Below are 25,119 nucleotides of genomic sequence, written 5' to 3' on the forward strand. Positions count from 1 at the left end.
TCTGACCAGAGCACCTTCTTCCACATGTTTGCTGTGTCCCCCACATGGCTTGTGGCAAACTGCAAACGAGACTTCTTATGCTTTTCTGTTAACAATGGCTTTCTTCTTGCCACTCTTCCATAAAGGCCAACTTTGTGCAGTGCACGACTAATAGTTGTCCCATGGACAGATTCCCCCACCTGAGCTGTAGATCTCTGCAGTTTGTCCAGAGTCACCATGGGCCTATTGACTGCATTTCTGATCAGCGCTCTCCTTGTTCGGCCTGTGAGTTTAGGTGGATGGCCTTGTCTTGGTAGGTTTACAGTTGTGCCATACTCCTTCCATTTCTGAATGATCGCTTGAACAGTGCTCCGTAGGATGTTCAAGGATTTGGAAATCTTTTTGTAGCCTAAGCCTGCTTTAAATTTCTCAATATTTTTCTCCCTGACCTGACTTGTGTATTCTTTGGACTTCATAGTGTTGTTCCTTCCAATATTCTCTTAGACAACCTCTGAGGTCATCACAGAGCAGCTGTATTTATACTGACATTAGATTACACACAGGTGCACTCTATTTAGTCATTAGCCCTCATCAGACAATGTCTATGGGCAACTGACTGCACTCAGACCAAAGGGGGCAGAATAATTACGCACACCCCACTTTGCAGTTATTTATTTGTAAAAAAAATGTTTGGAATCATGTATGATTTTCATTCCACTGCTCACGTGTACACCACTTTGTATTGGTCTTTCATGTGGAATTACACATGAAATTACAATTACAATAAAATTGATTCATGTTTGTGGCAGTAATGTGACAAAATGTGGAAAACTTCAAGGATGCCGAATACTTTTGCAAGCCACTGTATCAGTCATTGGCCCAGAATGAGCATGTAGATCAGATGCTGTGACTCTGGTTTTACTCCACTGGCTGCATTCTTCTTGTACCTGAAAAGGAAGCAAAGCTTGCATGCTTGTTGTAGGTATGTGACTCAAAGATAAACTAAAGCCAAAAGCTCAGCATGACCTATCTACAACTATCTATGTTACTAGAATTTTTAACCAGTGTAATTTCCCTGCTGTGTACACGAGTCACACGACTATAGCCTGGATCAGAGGAAATGCTAATACTGTGGTACTTTTGCTGTTTCACACCTTGGAAGATTTCTATTCCTTCCCTTCCTTTTAGCTCAGGCTGGAGTTGGACCAGCACTGGAATCCCAAGTAGATTACTGTACTTTTCGCCGTATAAGACGCACTTTTTCTCCCCCAAAAATGGGGTGAAAAAGTCCCTGCATCTTATACGGCAAAGGCAGGGAATCCCCGACTTCCGAACGCCCACCGATACGAACCGCCGCTATGTCGGGGATTCCCTGCCTTTTTCCCCCTGTGCCTGGCTCCCTGCTGTGTGCTTATCCTGCTCCCCCCCCCCCCCCGCTTACATGTCTAAGCCCCCCGCTTACATCGCCGGGTCCCCCCTGTGTATGCAGCGGTCAGCAGCTTACCTCCTCCATCTCCTGTGGGCGGCTTCCTCTAGTGCCGGCTTCTAATGACGCGTCATCAATTACGCGTCATTAGAAGGAAGCCGCCCACAGGAGCCGGATGTCTTCAATCGCCGTGGGCAAGATGGAGGAGGTAAGCTGCTGCCCTCTGCCGCTGCATACACAGGGGGGACCCGGCGATGTAAGCGGGGGGCTTAGACATGTAAGCAGGGAAGGGGGTAGGATAAACACATAGCGGGGAGCCAGGCACAGGGGGAAATATGGGGGGGCAACAAGGCACAGAGGGGGCAGACCAGAGGACACAGAGGGGGCAGACCAGAGGACACAGAGGGGGCAGACCAGAGGACACAGAGGGGGCAGACCAGAGGACACAGAGGGGGCAGACCAGAGGACACAGAGGGGGCAGAGCAGAGGACACAGAGGGGGCAGACCAAAGGACACGGGGGCAGACCAGAGGGCACAGGGGGGACCAGAGGACACAGATGGGGCAGACCACAAGGCACAGAGGGGACCAGAGGACACAGAGGGGCAGACCAGAGGGCACAGGGGGGCAGACCAGAGGACAAAGGGGGAACATCACAGGACAAAGGGGGGAGACCAGAGGGGGCAGACAAGAGGACAGGGAGGCAGACCACAAGGCACAGAGGGGACCAGAGGACACAGAGTGGGTAGACCAGAGGGCACAGAGGGGGCAGACCACAAGGCACAGAGGGGGCAGACCAGAGGACACAGGGGGGCAGACCATTTGGGGGAGGAAATGTACAAGATGCTCCTGAAATATGGACGCACCAGGTTTAGTTTATATTTTTTTCCCTGTTTCTTGCCCTCTAAACCTGGGTGTGTCTTATATTCCGGAGCGTCTTATACGGCGCGAAATAGGGTATCTAGAAAGCCTCGTTTACATTTTTGATGTTTACTGTGGGGTAATAACTTAAAGCGGATCTGAGATGAAAAACTAACTATAACAAGTAACTTGTCTATATATCTTATCTAAAGTTTAGATTGTTTACACAGCAAATCTAGCTGCAAACAGCTTTAATAGAATATGATTATTTATTCCTGTGATTCAATGACAGCAGCCATGTTGTTGGTAAACATTACACAGAAGCAGGCTTATCTGCATCTTGAGCACTCAGCCTGTGAAAAAAACCTAATCCCCCCTCCTCCCTCATCCCCTCTGCCTCTGAAATCAATGGCTAGTAACAGCTCCCCCTCCTCCTGCCCAGACTGAGCTCCCATGGGCCCTTGCTACTGCCAAGGCTCTCTGAAAAACTGAGGACGTGGCTTATTTAGTTTATAGGGAATTAGAGTATTATTAAAACAAAAAAGTATTTGACTTGAGGAATGCCCTATAAACAATAGGAAAGGAACACAATTATGCAATGAGTAAAAGTTCATCTCGGATCCACTTTAAAGAGGTACTTTAACAAAAGGGGAAAAAAAATAAATGAAAACATTGCAAAGTGAGATGTTAAAAAATAGAAGAGAGATCAAGAAATGATTGATATTCGCCATGCTACTTGTTCATATTGTTTGATCTACAATCTGCCTGCATGTAATCATCTTTACTATTGACAGCACAACTGCCATAACCTGTAACCACACCCCCTAACGATTTTTTTTATATAGATATACACATGCCCTCTGTGCTGGTTGCTTGGCAGTTGGAAACAGCTGTTATTTCCCACAATGCAACAAGGCTCACAGACAGGAAACTGTCAGGACCTTGGTCCTGACATCACACTGTGGGAGGGGTTTCACCACAATATCAGCCATACAGACCCCCTGATAAGCTATTCGAGAAAAGGTAAAGATTTCTTGTGGGAAAGGGGGTATCAGCTACTGATTGGGATAAAGTTCACTCCTGGTTTACAGTTCCCCTTTAAAGATCTGGAATGAGATAACTTTTTTTTTTTAATAATGACTCCTGTTGTACATCATTTAGCATTTCTCCAATGTATTCCTATCTGTTGATTTCTTTACTTAGGTTGTCCACGAGGATAACTCACCTGGTGACATAATGTTCACTGTGGCCACCGCCCCTCTGTATGGCTACCTGCGTAGATTTGAGTCCCTGGTTGGAGGCTTTCCTGAAGATCCACACTCAGTGCTGACATTTACACAGGAAGATATTGACAGTGAAGACATTCAGTATGTTCAGACGGAGAGCGGCCAACTGCAGGACAACTTCACACTGGATGTGACAAATGGTATACGAGAGATAACAGGACTGACAGTGTCTGTGGATATTATTCCTATCCGGATACCTCTGGAAGTTCAGAATATCACTGTTAAGGAGGGGGCATCTAAAGCCTTGACCCCGGAAGTCCTGTACATACCCAGCAAATATTTCCAGGATTTCAGCTCTGAGTTTCTCCTGATTGACCCTCCTGAACACGGCTACATAGAAAACACCAGATTTCCTGGAAACAAGTTGTCAAGTTTTACCAGAAAACAGGTAAATTAAAGGGCGGATATTTGTCAACATCCATACTGGAAGTGTGTAGCGGGCATACAGCCAAATCCAGTAAAATAATGGGACAAATGATGAAGAGGCAGAATAATGAATGTAAGACATCCAGGGCCATATGCAATTCACTTTTTCACCTGTGTTTTCTCCTAGGACAGTGGTTCCCAACCTTTTCCAGGTCGTGACACATCACGACAAACATTCAGATATCCGTGGCACGTCACATCATGCCAAACATTCAGATATACATGACACGTCCAGTATGATAGAAAAGGGGGCCTCAGTAACAATCTGCTGATACTGCAGGCACAATGAGGGGCTCAGTAACAATCTGCTGATGCTGCAGGCACAATGAGGGGCTCAGCAACAATCTGCTGATGCTGCAGGAACAATGAGGGGCTCAGTAACAATCTGCTGATGCTGCAGGCACAATGAGGGGCTCAGTAACAATCTGCTGATGCTGCAGGCACAGTGAGGGGCTCAGTAACAATCTGATGATGCTGCAGGCACAATGAGGGGCTCAGTAACAATCTGCTGATGCTGCAGGCACAATGAGGGGCTCAGTAACAATCTGCTGATGCTGCAGGCACAATGAGGGGCTCAGTAACAATCTGCTGATGCTGCAGGCACAATGAGGGGCTCAGTAACAATCTGCTGATGCTGCAGGCACAATGAGGGGCTCAGCAACAATCTGCTGATGCTGCAGGAACAATGAGGGGCTCAGTAACAATCTGCTGATGCTGCAGGCACAGTGAGGGGCTCAGTAACAATCTGCTGATGCTGCAGGCACAATGAGGGGCTCAGTAACAATCCGCTGATGCTGCAGGCACAATGAGGGGCTCAGTGACAATCTGCTGATGCTGCAGGCACAATGAGGGGCTCAGTGACAATCTGCTGATGCTGCAGGCACAATGAGGGGCTCAGTAACAATCTGCTGGTGCTGCAGGCACAGTGAGGGGCTCAGTGACAATCTGCTGATGCTGCAGGCACAATGAGGGGCTCAGTAACAATCTGATGATGCTGCAGGCACAATGAGGGGCTCAGTAACAATCTGCTGATGCTGCAGGCACAATGGTGGGGAGCTCAGTAACAATCTGCTGATGCTGCAGGCACAGTGAGGGGCTCAGAAACAATCTGCTGATGCTGCAGGCACAATGAGGGGCTCAGTAACAATCTGCTGATGCTGCAGGCACAGTGAGGGGCTCAGAAACAATCTGCTGATGCTGCAGGCACAATGAGGGGCTCAGTAACAATCTGCTGATGCTGCAGGCACAATGAGGGGCTCAGTGACAATCTGCTGATGCTGCAGGCACAATGAGTGGCTCAGTAATAACCTGCTGATGCTGCAGGCACAATGAGGGGCTCAGTGACAATCTGCTGATGCTGCAGGCACACTGAAGGGCTCAGTAACAATCTGCTGATGCTGCAGGCAAACTGAGGGGCTCAGTAACAATCACGAGGGGGGGGGGGGTTGGTGAGGGTGCAGTGGCATAGCTAGCATAGTTGCCCCAGTATAGGTAGTTTAGTTGCCTCAGTATAGCTAGTATAGGGCCCCAGTATAGCTAGTATAGTGCCCCAGTATAGTCAGTATAGTGCCCCAGTATAGTCAGTATAGTGCCCTAGTATAGCCAGTATAGTGCCCCAGTATAGCCAGTATAGTGCCCCAGTATAGTGCCCCAGTATAGCCAGTATAGTGCCCCAGGATAGCGCCCCAGTATAGTGCCCCAGGATAGCCAGTATAGTGCCCCAGGATAGCCAGTATAGTGCCCTAGTATAGCCAGTATAGTGCCCCAGTATAGCCAGTATAGTGCCCCAGTATAGTGCCCTAATATAGCCAGTATAGCGCCCCAGTATAGCCAGTATAGTGCCCCAGTATAGTCAGTATAGTGCCCCAGGATAGCTAGTATAGTGCCCCGGTATAGCCAGTATGGGTAGGTGGTGCCCCCCGCCCGTCCCCGCCGCTGTTATTACCTTAACAGCGGCCGCTCTCCCCTCTCCGGCGTGTGTATTTATTCAAGCAGCGTATCTCCCGGCTGCTCTGTGTGTGATGCGCAGGAAGCAGGGCAGCGGCTTCCTGTAGCGGCGATATGTATCGCCGTTACTATGGTAACCGAGCCATGCTTGAATAAATACATGCGCTGGAGAGGGGAGAGCGGCCGCTGCTAAGATAATAAGGCGATCTGCAGGGGAGACGAGCAGGGGGAGCAGAGAGCGGCGACACATAGCTGGTGCTCGCGGCACACCGGTTGGGAACCTCTGTCCTAGGAGATAATTTTTGATCTTCAATTTAAAATAACTTTCCAGCACTTTTCAACTAAAAAAGGTACCAAAAAGTTTGTGAAATGGTACTATCAACATAATTTTGAGTATTTTCTTGCTTTCTGGTGGCTTAAAGGGACTCCGAGCAGTGCTCTGCTGAATGGAGCTGCTGACTTTGAGAAAAAGTCGCCCTGTGTAATACAATGTAACTATGGAAAGATGGATATCATTTTAAAGCTCTCTTTCTCCTCTTTCTGACGACCCCTAAATTGTCGCCCTACGCCTTTTAGTTTTCTCTATTTTCGCGATTGAAATCGCAGCCGCGGCAAATTCAATCGCGAAAATAGCGAAAACTAAAAGGTGTAGGGTGGCGGTTTATATATCATTGGAAAGAGGAGAAAGGGAGCTTTAAAATGATATGCATCTTTCCATAGTTTCTGCACTGCTCGGAGTCCCTTTAAAAGGCATTTTATTGACAAGTTTAAAAATATCACCTAGGAGAAAACTCAGGAGAAAACATTAATTGCATATGGGCCCCAATGTGATATCAGTGAACAGCAGTCAGGTCAGTGAAAGCACTCTCCCACTAACTGCAAAGTAACGCCAAGTTACTAACAGACCAGAGTGTGTCCCTAACCTGTTCTGCTATTCCCACGTCCAGATTGAATACCAGGAACTCAGCAAGAACAGCTGCAGCAGGTAGGGAGGGAATTTGAGAAACAGAACAAGAGGATTGGAACGGGGGGGGGGGGGGGTTTAGTGAAAGCTGTGTGATTTGTAAGTAAGATAATCTGCATATACTGTAATGATATGCATACACCGTTAAGCTTCGTACTTACCACTCGATGGATCCAGCGACCTGCCCTTGACGATGGTCGTTAAGCGACGCCTCTTTCTGCTCGCGACATCACGCGACTACACGACGGGTGCGAACAGGAAGTAAGCGATTGCGTTACTTTGCATAGTCATCTGGGTTTTTAAAGATCCGATCTGCCATGTCCGTCGCTTAACGATGCGTGATCCTGCAGGGAGCAACATGGTGTAACATGTTTCTCAACATCAGGTGACACAATTTAAAGAGGAAATCCGGTGAAAATAATGTAATAAAAAAAAGTGCTTCATTTTTGCAATAATTATGTATAAATGATTTAGTCAGTGTTTGCCCATTGTAAAATCTTTAAAATCCCTGATTTATATTCTGACATTTATCACATGGTGACATTTTTACTGCTGGCAAGTGATGTAGCTGCTGCTTGCTTTTTTGGCAGTTGGAAAACGCTGTAACCAGCTATTTCCCACAATGCAGCAAGGTTCCCAGACAGGAAACTGCCAGGAGTACTACTTAAGAATTTCTTTGTGGGAGGGGTTTCACCACAATATCAGCCTTACAGCGCCCCCTGATGGTCTGTTTGTGAAAAGGAATAGATTTCTCATGTAAAAGGGGGTATCAGCTACTGATTAGGATAAAGTTCAATTCTTGGTCGGAGTTTCTCTTTAAGAAAAGATCTCACAATGCACCAGACGTATCAATTATAACAAATATTCCATCTTTATTAATCCAATATATTCCAAAGTACATACAATACATACATACATACATACATACATACATACATACATAGAAATATTAAAAATCCCCAAAAATGTGGGGACAGGTGGCAGCGTAGTATATACGTTTGGAGTAAAAGATATGCATATAAATATAATAATACAAAGTTTACAATATTTGCATATGAAAGGCAGTAAATAATAGCGCATGGGAAAGGCAAATCAATATACAATGCTAATGATTTAGTTAATACGTGGTATTTTTCTAAAAATGTTCTGATTTTAGAAGGAATATATAACTGCATATCCTCAGCTGTTTCACATCCAAGGAGTGCTTATCCAGCACTGAATTCATGGCTTTTTTTTTAATTCAAATTTTTGTCTTTCAGGTGGAGCAAGAACTGATCTATTATGTTCATGATGACAGTGAAACCTTGCAGGATATTTTTACTGTAGTAGTAAATATCACAGAACTGTCCAAGCAAAGTCTTCCACAGTCCGTAGGAGTGTCTGTTATTCCCATAAATGATGAATTTCCAGTGATTACAGCCAACAACATATTTCAGGTGAGTGACTGAGAGGAGACAGTAGACAGAACACTTCCGCAGACTTTAGAGAATGGTTGTGTGTTCCCACATTTTGTGACTGCTCTGGAGTAGACATTGGGCTGAATTGTCAAAACCTACATCAGGCGATTTGGCGGGCGATCGACCATTTGATTCGATAATAATGGTCGATCGCCCGCCAAAATGGTGCTACCAAAGGCATGCCCAATGGAAACCCCTGGCCGCTTCCCCTCCCCTCAAGTGCCTCACCCCCACCCCCATGTACGTTTTCCTTGTTTTTAACTACAAAATGCATACATAATAACGTGCAGTCGAATCTCGTTATAGCTCTGATATGATAAACCCAGTCTCCGGGTCCCGATCGTGCCACTGTATGAATATGTAAACTTCTGATATAGTAAAAACTATTTAGCCAGGTCTCTTGCTTGAGTTTACTATAAAGAGATTCTACTGCAAGTACTGAAAAAAGTATTACCCACAAAAAGCCTAATTTGTGGCACAAAAAAAAACAAGATATAGATCATTTAGTTCGGATAAGCAGTGATAAAATGATGGCGAAATGAATGGTAGGAGCACTGACCGGTGAAAATGGCTCTTGGCTTGAAGGGTTAAAAAGCCTGTGGCATGAAGTGGTTAAAGTGAGGGAACAAGATAACTTTTACTTACCTTGGGCTTCTGTCAGCCCCTTATAGTCTCTCAGTGTCCTCCGGGCCCCCTCCTTTGCATTGTTATAAGCCAAATTAAAGTTGGCGACTGGCTAAGTGGTGGGCTACTGCACATGCGCTGTACCAGCTGCACACATTACTCGATCGCACTTTCATGGCTGGGAACACTCTGCGCATGCAGTTTGTATAAGGAAGCCTGGATGATTTCCTTGCATTGAAGGACATCCATGGCTATAATTACTAGGTAATTCCTGGAGGTGTTGATCCAGGGATTTTATCGGTTTGCCATTTGGAATCAGGAAGGATTTTTTTTTCCCTTTTAGGGATAATTGGTCCAAGGTTTTTTTTTGCCTTCCTCTGGATCAACATAATTATGAGGGTGTAGGCTGGTGCTGTACCATATTTTCTAGCTCAATGGACATATGTCTTTTTTCAACCTCCAACTAACTATGTAACTATGTCAGCCTCCATATTCATCTCTCTTGACGTGTCCTATACAGCCCATTCAGTGTGCAGCAGTCATAAACAGGTAGCTGAGCCTGAGCAAGCCTGAGGATTCACCAAGTTTGGATACATATGTAAAGATTTTACACAGAAGGGATGCTTTTAAAATATTAACAAAGTTCGGAATGTTTAGTTTCAGAACACAGACATACATATGTCTATGAGAGAAGACTGAGAGTTCTCTTAAAGGCCGACTGAAGTGAAGTAAAATCCTCTGGATTGTAAGCCTTTGGGCAGGGTCCTCCTCCTTTTGTGTCCTACCTGATCATGCACCTCCATTACTGTGAACCCATGCTATGCATCTGAGTGAACCTAACTTGCCTAATCTCCATGCTCCCCTCCAGTGACTGACTAAGCATTACCTGGTACTCATACTATGGTGTGTGATCTGGTTTTCTTGTATTCCTGTATTGTCATATTGCTTTATGTCACCCCTAAATATTGTCTGTAACCTAAATTAATGTTCAGCGCTGCGTAATATGTTGGCGCTTTATAAATACAATAAATAAATAATACATAATAATAAGTGAGAAGAATATGGAGGCTGCCATATTTATTTTATTTTAAACAATACCAGTTACCTGGCTGACCAGCTGGTCTTTTAAGCTGTACTTTGGAACTTGTAATTTGTAAACTTCTGAATTTGTAAACTACTTTTCCTGCTTTCTTGGAGTTTACTATAGAGGGATCCTACTGTAATATGTGTGCTACAATAACTCTATGGGTAATAAAAAGTTGAAAACATGTTTTTGTTGAATGTTATGTCAGAGTTTAATCCTGCTTTAAAATGGGAACATAAAAATATGGATGTAAAAACACATAACCACCACCAGATGTCACTAGACTCCAGTGAATAGACTCTTTTCTTTTCTTTCTCTATTCTCATCCTTTTCTAGTGTATAGCAGTCCTGGTATTGCTGCTGATGACCTGCTCCATTAAAGTGAACCTTAACCTTAAAATGTACACTGACCTCCCTCCTTCCCCAACAAGACACAGCTAGAAGCCATAAAGTGCGGGGTGTGACAGATACTCCCCTTTCCCGCATCTGAGTACATAACAATACTCTTGATGGCTATGTGCAGTGGTGTTCCTAGTGTGATGCACACTGTAACAGTGACCAGTTGCTGATGAAGTCACATTTCAGATGCACTACTCATCCCAACACACTAGAGCTGCAAAGTGTAATTTTTGGTTTAGTTTAATAAAGAGACCTAGGTAAGAGGGGCACTTCGTCACATGATGGAGATGTAGCAGCCATTATTGTCAAAGGTCCAGCATGTGGACGTGTCCCACGCCTGCACAGGAGTTCACACTGCATAAAAATCCAGACTGGACAAATCAAAAACAGATCCGTGTAAAAACCGATCCTTGAAACGGATCCATTTTTATTTGACGTCATTTTTTTGATCCGTTCTGCTAGCAGGCGGTCAATTCGGCCTATCCGTCGCTCTGCCCGTCGCGCATCCCCTTCCCTAAACTTGCAGTCTGTTCGGATGAATGTGTTGAGCAGATCCGTTCTAACGGAGCAATGTGAACGGAATCATGGGCTAACATTGGATCCGTTCTGGTTGGGTCCACTAAACGAACCGTTTTAGTTACCAATGTGAACCGAGTTTAAACCTCCAGTGTGGAGACAGGTCTCAGGAATGCATGCTGCATAAAGGTGCAGTGTGGGGGTAGTCCTTGGATGCAGCAAGGCTTTCAATATATTTATTGCACTTGTTATTCCCTTGGCAAAACCTGGGACTGGTTTTGTGTTTTTTTTTTTTTTTAGTTAATTTATTGCAAAGAGCAGACATAGATTGCACAACTTTTTTGCATTGCTAATAACTACAGATTTACTATCCAGTGTATGAAAATATGAGAGGCTGAACAAGGACTTTAAAGTGACTCTGTAACAAAAATTACAACGTTTTTTCTACCATCCTACAAGTTCCTAAACCTATTCTAATTGTTCTGGCTCACTGCAGCACTTTGTACTATCACGGTCTCTGTAATAAATCAATGTATCTTTCCCCTGTCAGACTTGTCGGCCTGTGTCTGGAAGGCTGCCAACTCTTCCTGCTGGTCTGTTCCTCTATGCACACTCCAGTGTGTGTTTTATTTACATAAGCCAGCAGCTTCTCTGCTATCTTATCAGTGATAGAAGAGAGCTGGATAAAAATCCTCCTCTGTTAGGCTGTGAAAGTAGCTGGCTGACACATACTGAGGAATTACAAACACAGGCACAGGCAGAGCTGTCTGCAGGAAGCCTGTAATGTTCAGTGCATGAGAGAAGAAGGGGACAGAAGGTAAACACACAAATGATCTTTTGAGATTCAAAAGGAAAGCTGTATACAGCCTGCTTGTGTATGGATGTATTTTCTATGTGTAGACATATTGTACATCAATCTACTTCCTGTTTTGGTGGCCATTTTGTTTGTTTATAAACAAACTTTTTAAAACTGTTTTTGACTACTTTTAATGCGGCGGGGAGCGGCGAAATTGTGACAGAGGATAATAGGAGATGTCCCCTAACGCACTGGTATGTTTACTTTTGTGCGATTTTAACAATACAGATTCTCTTTAAGAAGGCAATTCTGTACTTGACAGTAGAGAAGCACTGATCTCTGGTCATGTTTATTGACCTATGTCTTTAACCTCTGCTTGACTTTCCTTTAGGTTTGGGTCGGCTCTGTAACCAAGGTGACGTCTAATGATCTGTCTGCAGAAGACAAGGACACCTCCCCGGCTGATCTAATCTTTTCCATCACTCCACCTAGCAACGGTCACCTGGCGCTCAAATCCCATCCAGATAAGAGCATTCTCAATTTCACCCAGCAGCATATAAATGATGGACACCTGGTGTTTGTGCACAGCGGTGAGCAGATTGCAACTAACTCATCCTCAGATCCTTTCCAGCCTGCACCACATTCCCGGGGGCATACAGTTGAATTTGACGCGGCCAAATTTCAGCGCAGGGTGACGCCGAAACACAGCTCACGCTGCAGCAGGCAAACTCCTGGGTGGCGTTAATGCTATTCCCCGTCTGAATGCCGCATCTCGGGGGGAATACGTAATTCGGTACCAGTTATTGCCGGCGGCCAAATTACCTCTTTTTTTTTTTTCTAATTTGAGCGCCAGCTAGTTCCGGCGCCCAAATTAGTCACTGAGCGCCACTATAGCCTTAACTCTCATTGCGGCCTATGGCAGTGCCTAAAGCCCAGTGCCGCAATGAGCTGATTCATTTCAAGGAACATGTGGCCCCCAGTCTCTTACATTATTACAAGTAAGATGTTGGGATCTTGTATTACTATGCAGCTTCTACTATTTCATGGTGTTTCCATAGCCCACATCTCAGCACTGAACTCCACATCAGTCACCAGCCTGCCACTCATCTGAGATTTACTTGTTCATTATAATTTGATCTTCACCATCAGCACAAATCAGCATTCATCCACAGCACTAGTCTAAATCATGTACTGTGCTAACCACAAGAAGATTTATGCTTGCTCAACACCAAGCTTAACCCTTACAAGTCTGGCTGTGCAAATCTGGCTAAATTGGCTTATCATGAGGCATTGCTCATGCAAAATTGCATTTGCTTTCGCATGCCAAACTTTGCAGGGTCAAAAACTAATACCGCGAAGCGGTTGCCCTGCGGGAATTAGTTCATGCTACATAGCACTATCCAGGAGCGCCACGAGGAGGCTTCCCAATGCCCCCATACAACCGGGGGGGCTGCGGGGCCCCAGGCTCTCTCACTGCCTAGGGACCACAGCAACACCCTGGAGGGGGAGGCTGGTTGGCGCAGACGACCCCCCCAAGCGTGGCCAGCGCCGGGGAGAGCCATCCGCACCCACCTCCCAAAATTAAAAACAGGCACTTAACGTCCATTGCGTTCTGCTACTGCGCATTAATTTGGGGGCACTGCATGGGAAAGGAGTGACGCATGGGTCACCCCGAGCTGTAGGGCTCAGAGCTGGCTCACACACATCACTCCAGAAGGGGGGGGAGGATAGGCACAGACAGCCCACTCCAGGGCTCACACCACCTAGAGCAAGCCATCCACCACCTGCCTCCAAAGGACAGAAAATGCAAAATGCTAATCACAAGAAGATTTATGCTTGCTCAACACCAAGCTTAACCCTTACAAGTCTGGCTGTGCAAATCTGGCTAAATTGGCTTATCATGAGGCATTGCTCATGCAAAATTGCATTTGCTTTCGCATGCCAAACTTTGCAGGGTCAAAAACTAATACCGCGAAGCGGTTGCCCTGCGGGAATTAGTTCATGCTACATAGCACTATCCAGGAGCGCCACGGGGAGGCTTCCCAATGCCCCCATACAACCGGGGGGCTGCGGGGCCCCAGGCTCTATCACTGCCTATATATACTGGGTACCACATACAGTACAGCACCAGTATATGATTTTTTATTTGGTGTGCGTTGGAAGAGGGGTAGTCTTATACAGTGAGTATATCACAAACTCTATATTTTAGAGTATCTCTATAGGGCACAGAGATACGACCTCCAGCAAGCTGGAACAGCAGACAACAATAATAATATACAGCGTAAATTCAAGTCTGTGGAAATATCCACCACACAGTAATTCCTCAGAGGTGTGGTTACCTCTGAATGGGAACCCTGTGTGTGAGATCCTCCAAAGGACGGAGTGGAGGATTCTCGGCCTCTAGCAGCAAGGGTTTGCTAGTGGCAGTCGTCTCAAAGAGGCAAGCCTCTGATAGAACCCTACAGTGGGAGACGTTCCACTGAAGGGAGAAAGGTCAGACAAAATGAGGTTCGGCAACAGATCAGGCGGCAGCAGTACAGAAACGTGAGACAAGAGAATAGTCGGGAACCAAGCCAATAGTCGATAACGGTACGGGGTGGCGAAGTACAGAATCAGGAAGCAGAAGAGTAGTCAAGACAGGCACAGAATCATACACGATAAATCAAACAGTATAATATGTGTATATATTGGCGATAAACCAATATATAACACAATACCAGAGACAAGGCTGACTAGGTCTGAGTGCTGACACAGGGTATCGCAAACACAGACGAAGTGTGACTGAAAAGCACTTCCTTATAAACTGCCTGGGAGAGAAGTCTCCACCCCAGGCAGCAACCAATCAGAGCAGGCTAAAATGTCATGCTGACACGCTTTCTAAGAGTATAAAGGCGTGTCTGGCGTGCACGCCCGCCCCCTAGAGGCAAGATGACAGAGCCCTGGTGAGCAGCATGCTGGTGAGTTTGGAGCAGAGTGCTCGGACGGGTTTGCGCAGCGGATGCGGACGAATTTCCGCATCCCGCGTTGGAAGGTCCGCTTGCCGGACTGGATGCGACCATATTTCCGCAATCCATCCGGCGTTGCGGATTTTTCCTTACACTGATGTTACGATTACAGGTCTGGTTCGGGTTCTGATCTTTTTTAAATAAGTGAAAAACATCAGCTGTATGCCAGTCATAGGGAACTGAACCGCTTGAAAGAGATTAATAGAAAGTAAGATAAAGTGACCTATTGTTGATAACTGCACTCAACTCCCTTAGTGCCTGAGCCCACTAACGCAGTTGTGTCCGCTTCTGTCCATATTTGAACATCTGTAAAATTGATGTATTGCAGAAAATAGGACACAAATGTGTTAGTGGGCTCAGGCCCTTAATACTCAGGGTGGATGCTATCTGGATTTCATCTAATCGTGCCTTCATACATTCCTGTGTTAGGCAACACATGTTGATGAGATAGACTGCGAACAATCCAGAGTTGTATTTTGAGAAAACCTTGGTAAAGACAGAAGGGAAGCATACATTTAAAAGTTCAACTTTAGCTTGGTCTTCCACAGTGAAGTTCACTGACTGATCTTTTAAGAGTTCCATGTTCTCAGCCTTCTTACTTTTGATGTTGTTCTATTCCAGGGCCGATGTCTGGGGGATTCAACTTTCAGGTCACAGATGGTTTGAATTTTGCACCTAGGCAAATTTTCAGCATCACTGCAAGAACCTTGGTTATTAACATTGACATAAATAAAGGTCTTGCTGTATTTCCAGGTAAGCTGTGCAATTAGATGCCTCACCTTTTATGCATTGTTATTTGATGTTTTGCATCCTTGTGGGCCTAAGGCTGGTTTTACACTGTCCAGATGCATAACAGTGTTTCTACAGCATATCCACTCAGGATACGATGTGGTCTGTAGCATGTCCATGCATGTCTTACGCACTTACCTTCCGTTGCGCATCCAGTCCACTCGTGTCGCCACCCCTCCGGTTCACCTGCTGCCGTCACATTTGGTTCCACCACTGCTCAGGTCCACTGCAAGGGAGAAGGAGGGGTTTAAAGATCGGAGCCCCGGCAAAAGCATAGGGGTTGGCTCGCCAATAGACCAATGAGAATCCTCCCTCCACCTGGAAGGATTCTCATTGGTCCACCATTTAGTGAACCAATGAGAATCCTTCCAGATTGACATCCATGCTTTTTCCAGGGCTCTAATATGTAGACCGGTATCCCCCTCCCCCTCCTCCATCCCGGCAGTGGACGGAGTGTTGGTGGCAGTAAACCTGAGGTGATAGAAAACAGGTAAGCAAATTATCCAAATGTATGCAGCAACCAACCTAGTGACCAACTGACACTGTTCTCATAGGCTTCCATTTATTCCATCGGCATCAGCTTTGTTGGCGATCTGTATCCAGAATTATCGACTCCCATACAACCTTGCTTTTTGCTCGTCGAAACAGAATAAATGGACCCATGTGAACAAATCCTATTGCTTTGCATAGGATCCATTCACATGTCTCCAGATCTGTTCCACTCCAATAAGGGGAAGGTTTTTATGGACAGTGTGAACCCAGCGTTAAACTTAAAGCAGATCTGAAGTGAGGGAAGCATAGTGGGTCCTGACTGATACAAGGGTATCTCCACATTATTGCTAACACACACATAAAACACAGATAAATCCACTCAAGTAATTTTGTAACTGGAAGCCATTCAATTGTATGTTTAAACTTTGATAGAAATCATGGCAGTGGTTACTCCGAACTTTCCTCTACTGTTTGTCTCACATGTTTGTAACTTTTGCAGAAAGTAAACTTTATTGCTCCCCCTGCATCCCTACAGCCTCGCTGGTTTACTGCAGTTACATAGTCAATCCATAAGGTTGCAACAACTTTCCAAGTCCTAACTGGGGATACTGGGGAATAACAGTTTTCTGGCTTTAGCACAGTATTCCCACAGATTTGCAGCAGTCACTCTACAGCTTTGTTGCTAGTAATTTTTATTTTATTTTTTTTGGCTTTTACTCAGTTTTAAGATGCCCATTAACGGTAAAAAAAATTTCATCAGATGCGATCTTTTTCGATCATAAGTATTTGTTAGGTAATTATTGATTGTTCCCATAAATGGGTCAATTAGGGCATTTTCTCTCTTCAGATACGATTGTAAAATCCAACTTTCGAATCGATTACATTTTCTGCTCCAATCAACTTTAGAATCGTTTTGCGATAATTTTCGCCACACACTGCAAATTTTTTTGTACAATGTTTTCTTTAGACATTTTCTGTACAATTTGATCATAAAAAGTGTGTCAAAAGATTGCATCTAATGAAAAAATTGTACCATTAATGGGCACTCTTAACACTGATTTTTGGACTACCAAGGACATTAGTTTCTACCATTTACTATTCTTAATGCCTTGATATTTTCTATGAAGAGCTGCAGATTGTATTCTTCAGAGAATTGTCTGTCAAATAAATCAAGGACTGACACGCGAGGTCCTGGAAATATACAGTATATGTCAAGTCTTTGGTGACATTACAGTAGCATTTTTCTTCTCCACTTAGCCTCATATTGCCTTTATACATTCCAAGGATGACCCTTGTTGTTGTCATGTATTGGCAAACTCTATTCATGTATTGCAGGGATTGCTGCATATACAGTATATCAGTGACAAAATAAATAAATGAACCTTTTCATTGTGCAGGAACGCGGAGGGTCATTTCTTCTGATGTGTTGAAAGCTGTAACCAATGATCAGAGTAATGTCAGTAACAGGACGATGACATTTCAAGTGCGCAGCCCTCCAACACATGGGCGGATTGTCAAGCTGGGGCCGCTGAATGCAAGCGTGGAGGTGACTAGCTTCACCCAGACAATGGTGAGTCACACCTATAGGATATGCATGATTGTAAGCTAACAAGCACAACTGCTTATACACTCATTAAGGGTACACATAGGCTCCAGTCATTCTAAAGTGGATCCAAAGTGAACTTTTACTCATTGCATCATTGTGTTCCTTTCCTATTGTTTATAGGGCATTCCTCAAGCCAAATACTTTTTTGTTTTTGTTTTAATACTCTAATTCCCTATAAACTAAATAAACCACGCCCACAGGTTTTCAGAGAGCCTTGGCAGTAGCAAGGGCTCATGGGAGCTCAGTCTGGGCAGGAGGAGGAGGAGGTGTTACTAGCCATTGATTTCAGAGGCAGAGGGGAGGAGGAGGGGGAGGATTAGGTTTAGGTGCTCAAGATACAGATAAGCCTGCCTCTGTGTAATGTTGGCTGCTGTCATTGTATCACAGGAAGAAATAATAATTTTCTATTAAAGCTGTTTGCAGCTAGATTTGCTGTGTAAACTATCTAAACTTTAGATAAGATATATAGACAAGTTACTTGTTATAGTTAGTTTTTCATCTCGGATCCGCTTTAAAGCACATGTGTCGAACTCCAGGCCTGGAGGGACAGATCCATGCCGGTGTTTAGGATGGACTGAGAAATTGAGAAATGTGCTCTACCTGATGGACCACACCTTGCCTAATTCAGACCCATCAATTCATTTGAGCTGTGTCTAAAATGTGTCAAGACCGCGGTCCTTGAAGGACCGGTTTAAAGAGGAACTCCAGTGAAAATAATGTAATAAAAAAGTGCTTCATTTTTACAATAATTATGTATAAATGATTTAGTCAGTGTTTGCTCATTGTAAAATCTTTCTCTCCCCGATTTACATTCTGACATTTATTACATGGTGACATTTTTACTGTGGGCAGGTCATGTAGCTGCTGCTAGCTGTTTTGGCTGTTAGAGACAGCTGTAAACAGCTAATTCCTGTCTGTGAACCTTGTTGTAACGATCGGTGAAGCACAGAGAGGTCTGATTACCGGTGATCTGCAGTATCACGGGGAATACAGATGTATACCAGATTATATGTGATCTGCAGTATCACCGATAATCCGATATACTAGCTAACCTCTGTTCACCTGAGTAGAGTGTAGTGTTTGGTGTAACAGTAACACAGAGGACTAAGCCTCAGTGCAGCAAGGAGTACTGCACAGATTCCTTCCGCAGACCTGATCTCTCCAGGATGGGAGGAGTCAGACTGACAGTAGGAAGGCAGAACTGAAAGTGACACCCTGGAGGAGGTGTCACTGACAGGACGGGAAACCGCCTCCAACAGTGAGGTCGGTTCTCGAGGTCGGACAAGCCAAGTCATACACACACGGGCAGATAAAGTACAGTATCGTAGAGCAAAGGCGGAGTCAAGGTACAGGCAGGGTTCGGCAACAGGATATCAGAAATATCGAGGTACAAGATCAGGAGGCAGAAACAGAGTCTAAGGACGAGCCGGGGTTTGGCAACAGAGTATCAGAAATATCGAGGTACAGGATCAAGTTTCAAGAGGATAGTCAGGCAGGCAAATAGGTCATAACAGATAATCACAATCAAACTAGTACTTTAGCTATCAAAAGAATCTAGCTAAGTGTAGGATTACAGCTCCAGCTGGTCCCGGCACACTTGCGGATCTGACTACGGATCTGGGTGCTTACACATATGTGATTGCAACGCCAGACACCCGAGAAATGACCAGTCAGCAGTATATATACCCCTTTCACTCCCCAGCACCTCCCACAGTGCTGGACCAATGGGGAGTGAAGCCACAGTCAGCTGACCAGCCAGGTCAGCTGACTACTTCTGGCTGCCATATATGCCCTGCCTGAGTGCACGCGCGTCACTCTAACTCTCGAGGGACTACATGTCCCAGCCACCGCAGCCCCGCTCTGCGGAGTCTCCGTGGCAGCAGCGGGACCATGCGCGCTAACCGCCGCGTCTTAACGCGGCGGTTTCTCCGCGCTCCACTGCCCTGTGCACGGAGACAGCCGCCTTACAGTGAGAGGAGGTGGCTGCCTCTCCGTGAGTGTCCCCACTGTGCGCGGAAAGAGCCACCTGCCGCTGGCACATGGCGGCGGCTCTTCCGCGTTTTCTCACAGTACCCCCCCGAGGAGTGGACTCCGGACAGCTCCTTCCAGGTTTTCCTGGATGTAAGGCATGAAACTCCCTCACCAACTCATCCGCATGCATACGGTTCCCAGGTACCCATTGCCTCTCCTCAATGCCGTACCCTTTCCAATGTACGAGGTACTGTACCGAGTTATGTACCAGGCGTGAATCTAATATTTTTTCCACTTCATATTCGGGTTGGGCATCTACCAACACGGGAGGAGGAGGAGTAGGACCCACCTGGACTGCGGGTTTAAGAAGGGACACGTGGAAGGACCTTACCCCCCGCATGCTGGTGGGAAGGTCACTGGTATAGGTAACATTGTTAATTCTCCTGACTACCGGGAATGGACCCACAAACCTGGGACCAAGCTTGTCAGAAGGTTGTTTCAAGGTCAGGTGACAGGTTGACACTCAAACCAAATCTCCTGGTTGAAATTTCCATTCTAACTAGCGCCTTTTGTCAGCCTGACCTTTCTGACTCTGAAATGCTTTTACCAGATTATTCTTAATGGTCCACCACATGTCCTTAAATGACCTTTGCCAAGCCTCCAAGGCTGGAAATGGAGTGGACGCAATTGGCAACGGAGAGAATTTAGGTAGTTTACCGGTTACTATCTGAAATGGACAGAAACCTGAGGAAGAACTCTTTAAGTTGTTATGGGCAAATTCTGCATACGGTAAAAATTTAACCCAATCACTCTGCGCCTCGGCAACGTAACATCTCAAAAATTGCTCTAACGATTGGTTGACCCTCTCCGTCTGGCCATTTGTCTGTGGGTGGTAACCCGAGGAGAACGACAGTTTCATGCCCATTTGGTGACAGAATGCCCTCCAGAATTTTGAAACAAACTGGACTCCCCGATCGGATACTATGTCTTCTGGAATGCCATGCAGTCGGAAGACATGGGTGATAAATAAATCGGCCAGTTCCTGGGCCGAGGGGAGTCCCTTCAGGGGCACGAAGTGGGCCATTTTACTGAAACGGTCGACCACCACCCAGATGACCGACATGCCTTCAGACCTAGGAAGCTCACCCACGAAATCCATGGACAAGTGGGTCCATGGTTCACTCGGGGTGGGCAAAGGCTGCAATGTACCTACAGATGCCAGCCAGGAGGGCTTGCTTTTTGCGCACACCGCACATTCCCTGACAAACACTTTGCAGTCAGCTGCTAACGAGGGCCACGAGATCTTGCGTTCTAGACACCCCAGGATGTCCCGCATTTTTATGAGAGTGGACCATCTCCAAGATCTGGAGACGGAATGGTAACGGGATAAACAACACCCCGTCTGGTTTCCCTTCCGGGATATCCTGCTGGAAAGGACTCAACGGGCTTGATTCACAAAGCGGTGCAAAGTGTTTGCACGCTGGTGAAAAGGCCCTTATCACGCCTAAACTCACTTTAGGCATGATAAGAAGAAACTCGCGCGAAGTTACCGCGCGTACGCGCGTAAGTGCGCGCGCAGCACCCGACGCTTCGCGCGAAGCTCCCATTAAGCCCTATGGGACTTTGCGCGCGCGCTTACGCGCGTACGCGCGGTAACTTCGCGCGAAGAGCAGGAAAAAGCGGTGATAACTCAGTGGTGAAAAGGTCATCACGCCTAAAGTCTTTTAGGCGTGATAACTGGGTTATCACCGCTTTGTGAATCGAGCCCAACGTCTCCTTCCAGTCCTCCCAAGTCTCCGTAGCGGCTAACACCACTCTTCGTGGGACAATGCTCTCGGGAACAGAGGGCTGTGCTGTCTCCGGCTCGAAACACCTAGAGAGTGCATCTGCCTTGGTATTCTTACTACCTGGCGTGTACGTAATCAAGAATGTAAACCTCGAGAAAAATAGAGACCATCGAGCCTGCCGAGGGCTTAACCTTTTAGCCCCCTCTATGTATTCCAGATTCTTGTGGTCGGTATAAACCGTGATAGTGTGCTCAGCTCCCTCTAGCCAATGACGCCACTCTTCGAAGGCCAATTTGATGGCTAGGAGCTCCCTGTTGCCTATATCATAGTTTCTCTCTGCCGGAGAGAACCTCCGGGAAAAGTAAGCACACGGGTGTAATCTACCCTGGAGACCAGAACGCTGTGACAGCACAGCCCCCACCCCGACCTCCGAGGCGTCTACCTCAACAATAAACGGGAAGGAAGTGTCTACGTGTCTCAGTATGGGTGCTGAGCAGAACAACCCTTTTAACGTAGAAAATGCCTGTAAGGCCTCGGGAGGCCAATGAGTGGTGTCTGCCCCTTTTTTAGTAAGGCTAGTGAGGGGAGCGACTACTGTGGAGTACCCCTTTATAAACCTTCTATAATAGTTCGCAAACCCCAAGAACCGTTGTAGCGACTTTAACCCCACCGGCTGCGGCCACTCCAGGACCGCGGAGACCTTGGCAGGGTCCATAGACAGGCCTGAGATGGAGACTATATATCCCAGAAAGGCAACCGACGTGACCTCAAAGATACACTTCTCGAGTTTGGCGTATAGCATATTCTGCCTCAGTTTGTCTAATACAATCCTGACATGGGTTCTGTGTTCAGAGAGGTTGTTAGAAAAGATGAGAATGTCGTCTAAATAGACTAAAACGAACTTCCCTAACACCTCCCGAAAAACCTCATTGATGAGTTCCTGGAAGACGGCCGGGGCATTACATAACCCGAAGGGCATCACCCTGTACTCGTAATGCCCGTCGGGGGTATTGAAGGCCGTCTTCCATTCGTCGCCCTTTCTTATCCGCACCAGATTGTATGCCCCCCTAAATCCAGTTTTGAAAATATCCTAGCCTCTGTGACCTGTGTGAATAAATCGTCTATAAGTGGCAACGGGTAGCGATTCTTCACTGTGATCTTGTTAAGGCCACGATAATCGATGCAAGGCCGTAAACCCCCGTCTTTTTTTCTTAACAAAAAAGAAACCTGCCCCAGCGGGTGACCGGGACGGCCGAATGAAGCCCTTGGCCAAGTTCTCCCGGATATACTCCTGCATGGCTAGTTTTTCGGCGCCAGACAAATTATACAAATGGCCTCGAGGAGGCATACAACCAGAACGAAGGTCAATGGGACAGTCAAACGGGCGATGCAGGGGCAATTTATCCGCAGCCTTGGGACAGAATACATCAGCATAATCCATGTACTGTTCCGGTACACCCTCCACTTGTACCCTGGTTTGACCTAATGTCAGCCTCCCCAAACACTGCTGGAAACAATGAGGTGACCATGCTGTTAACTGCCCTGTGGCCCAGTCTATCTGCGGAGAATGAATTTGTAACCAGGGCATGCCTAGGATAATAGTGGAGGTTGACATGTGTAACACAAAAAATTGTAACTGTTCCCCATGCAATACCCCTATGGTGAGCTTCACCAGCGGAGTCTGTGACAGGGCACGATTCCGTTGCAATGGGGAATCGTCCACTGCCGTGACCTGAATGGGGGGTCTCACAGGAGTGAGTGGTAGACCCAACTCCTGAGCAAATTCGAAGTTCATAAAATTAGCCGCTGAGCCGGAGTCGATAAAAGCTTCAGTGGCTAAAGACTTATCATCCCATGTGACAGTACAAGGGAGAAGCAATTTTCTTTCTTTAAGGGGTGAGGATTGTGTGCCCAGGGTGTCACCCCCCACTACTCCTAGGCAGACCCGTTTCCCGACTTGTTAGGGCAGTTTCGCACCCTATGCCCTGCCTCTGCACAGTATAGGCACAGTTGTTCCGTCATTCTCCGCCTTCGCTCCACCTGGGTCAGTTTTGATCGACCAATTTGCATTGGCTCGGGTGGAGGCAAGGCCGGAGAGGGTGAGACAGGCGGAGATGCTGTTACTGAGTATGCAGCGGATGGTGCCGCGTACGAAGTCACCCTGACACGGTGACTGCCCCTAGCCTGCCTCTGATGGCGCAGCCTGCGATCAACTCGAATGGCCGATGATATGGCCTCATCAACTGTCTTGGGCTCGGGTAAGGTTAACATTAGGTCGGAGACCTCCTCCGACAACCCAGACAAGAAGTAATCCATCAGGGCAAAGTTGTCAAATCTAGCGGTGACTGACCACCTACGGAACTCTGCCGCATAATCCTCGACCGACCCTCTGCCTTGCCGCAAAAGTTTGAGCTTCCGCTCCGAGGATGCAGCAAGGTCAGGATCGTCGTAAATTATGGCCATGGCCTTAAAGAATTCCTCTACCGAGGTCAGAGCTGTATCGGTAGAGGGCAGGTTGTATGCCCAGGACTGGGAGTCACCAGTCAGCAACGTCTTAATAAAGATGACCCGTTGGGTCTCAGTCCCCGAGGATCGGGGTCTCAACTCGAAATACGACAACACTCTACTCCTGAAATTCCGGAAGTCAGACTTGTGGCCGGAAAATTTCTCTGGTACGGGCATATGTATGTCAGCACTAGGAGGGGATCGCACTGAATCAACTGACGTCTGGAGGGTTCGCACAGAGCCTGATAGGACATCAATCATAGTCTTGTGGCTACCCAGCACTTGGTTGATGTTTTCCACCGAAGTGGCAAGTGCGCCCAGACGGTCAGTGTGTGCGTCCATTTGCATTTTTTGGTCTGGCGTTCTGTAACGATCGGTGAAGCACAGAGAGGTCTGATTACCGGTGATCTGCAGTATCACGGGGAATACAGATGTATACCAGATCATATGTGATCTGCAGTATCACCGATAATCCGATATACTTGCTAACCTCTGTTCACCTGAGTAGAGTGTAGTGTTTGGTGTAACAGTAACACAGAGGACTAAGCCTCAGTGCAGCAAGGAGTACTGCACAGATTCCTTCCGCAGACCTGAGCTCTCCAGGACGGGAGGAGTCAGACTGACAGTAGGAAGGCAGAACTGAAAGTGACACCCTGGAGGAGGTGTCACTGACAGGACGGGGAACCGCCTCCAACAGTGAGGTCGGTTCTCGAGGTCGGACAAGCCAAGTCGTACACACACGGGCAGATAAAGTACAGTATCGTAGAGCAAAGGCGGAGTCAAGGTACAGGCAGGGTTCGGCAACAGGATATCAGAAATATCGAGGTACAAGATCAGGAGGCAGAAACAGAGTCTAAGGACGAGCCGGGGTTTGACAAAAGAGTATCAGAAATATCGAGGTACAGGATCAAGTTTCAAGAGGATAGTCAGGCAGGCAAATAGGTCATAACAGATAATCACAATCAAACTAGTACTTTAGCTAACAAAAGAATCTAGCTAAGTGTAGGATTACAGCTCCAGCTGGTCCCGGCACACTTGCGGATCTGACTACGGATCTGGGTGCTTACACATATGTGATTGCAACGCCAGACACCCGAGAAATGACCAGTCAGCAGTATATATACCCCTTTCACTCCCCAGCACCTCCCACAGTGCTGGACCAATGGGGAGTGAAGCCAGAGTCAGCTGACCAGCCAGGTCA

The 25,119-nt window shown here is 46.5% G+C and overlaps 1 protein-coding gene across 3 annotated transcripts in view; it reads left to right on the top strand.

Moving 5' to 3' along the window:
• Positions 1–25,119, top strand: part of LOC137528104 (chondroitin sulfate proteoglycan 4-like) — a 157,990-nt gene that overhangs the window by 32,782 nt on the left and 100,089 nt on the right. For all 3 annotated transcript variants that reach the window (XM_068249395.1, XM_068249402.1, XM_068249389.1), the window contains exons 4-8: positions 3,468–3,938; positions 8,147–8,323; positions 12,155–12,353; positions 15,390–15,521; positions 17,447–17,619. In XM_068249395.1, coding sequence (XP_068105496.1) covers positions 3,468–3,938; positions 8,147–8,323; positions 12,155–12,353; positions 15,390–15,521; positions 17,447–17,619 — 1,152 coding nt within the window. The remainder of the gene's footprint in view (positions 1–3,467; positions 3,939–8,146; positions 8,324–12,154; positions 12,354–15,389; positions 15,522–17,446; positions 17,620–25,119) is intronic.

Source organism: Hyperolius riggenbachi, chromosome 1 (assembly GCF_040937935.1).
Source record: "Hyperolius riggenbachi isolate aHypRig1 chromosome 1, aHypRig1.pri, whole genome shotgun sequence".
Taxonomy (NCBI): Eukaryota; Metazoa; Chordata; class Amphibia; order Anura; family Hyperoliidae; genus Hyperolius; species Hyperolius riggenbachi.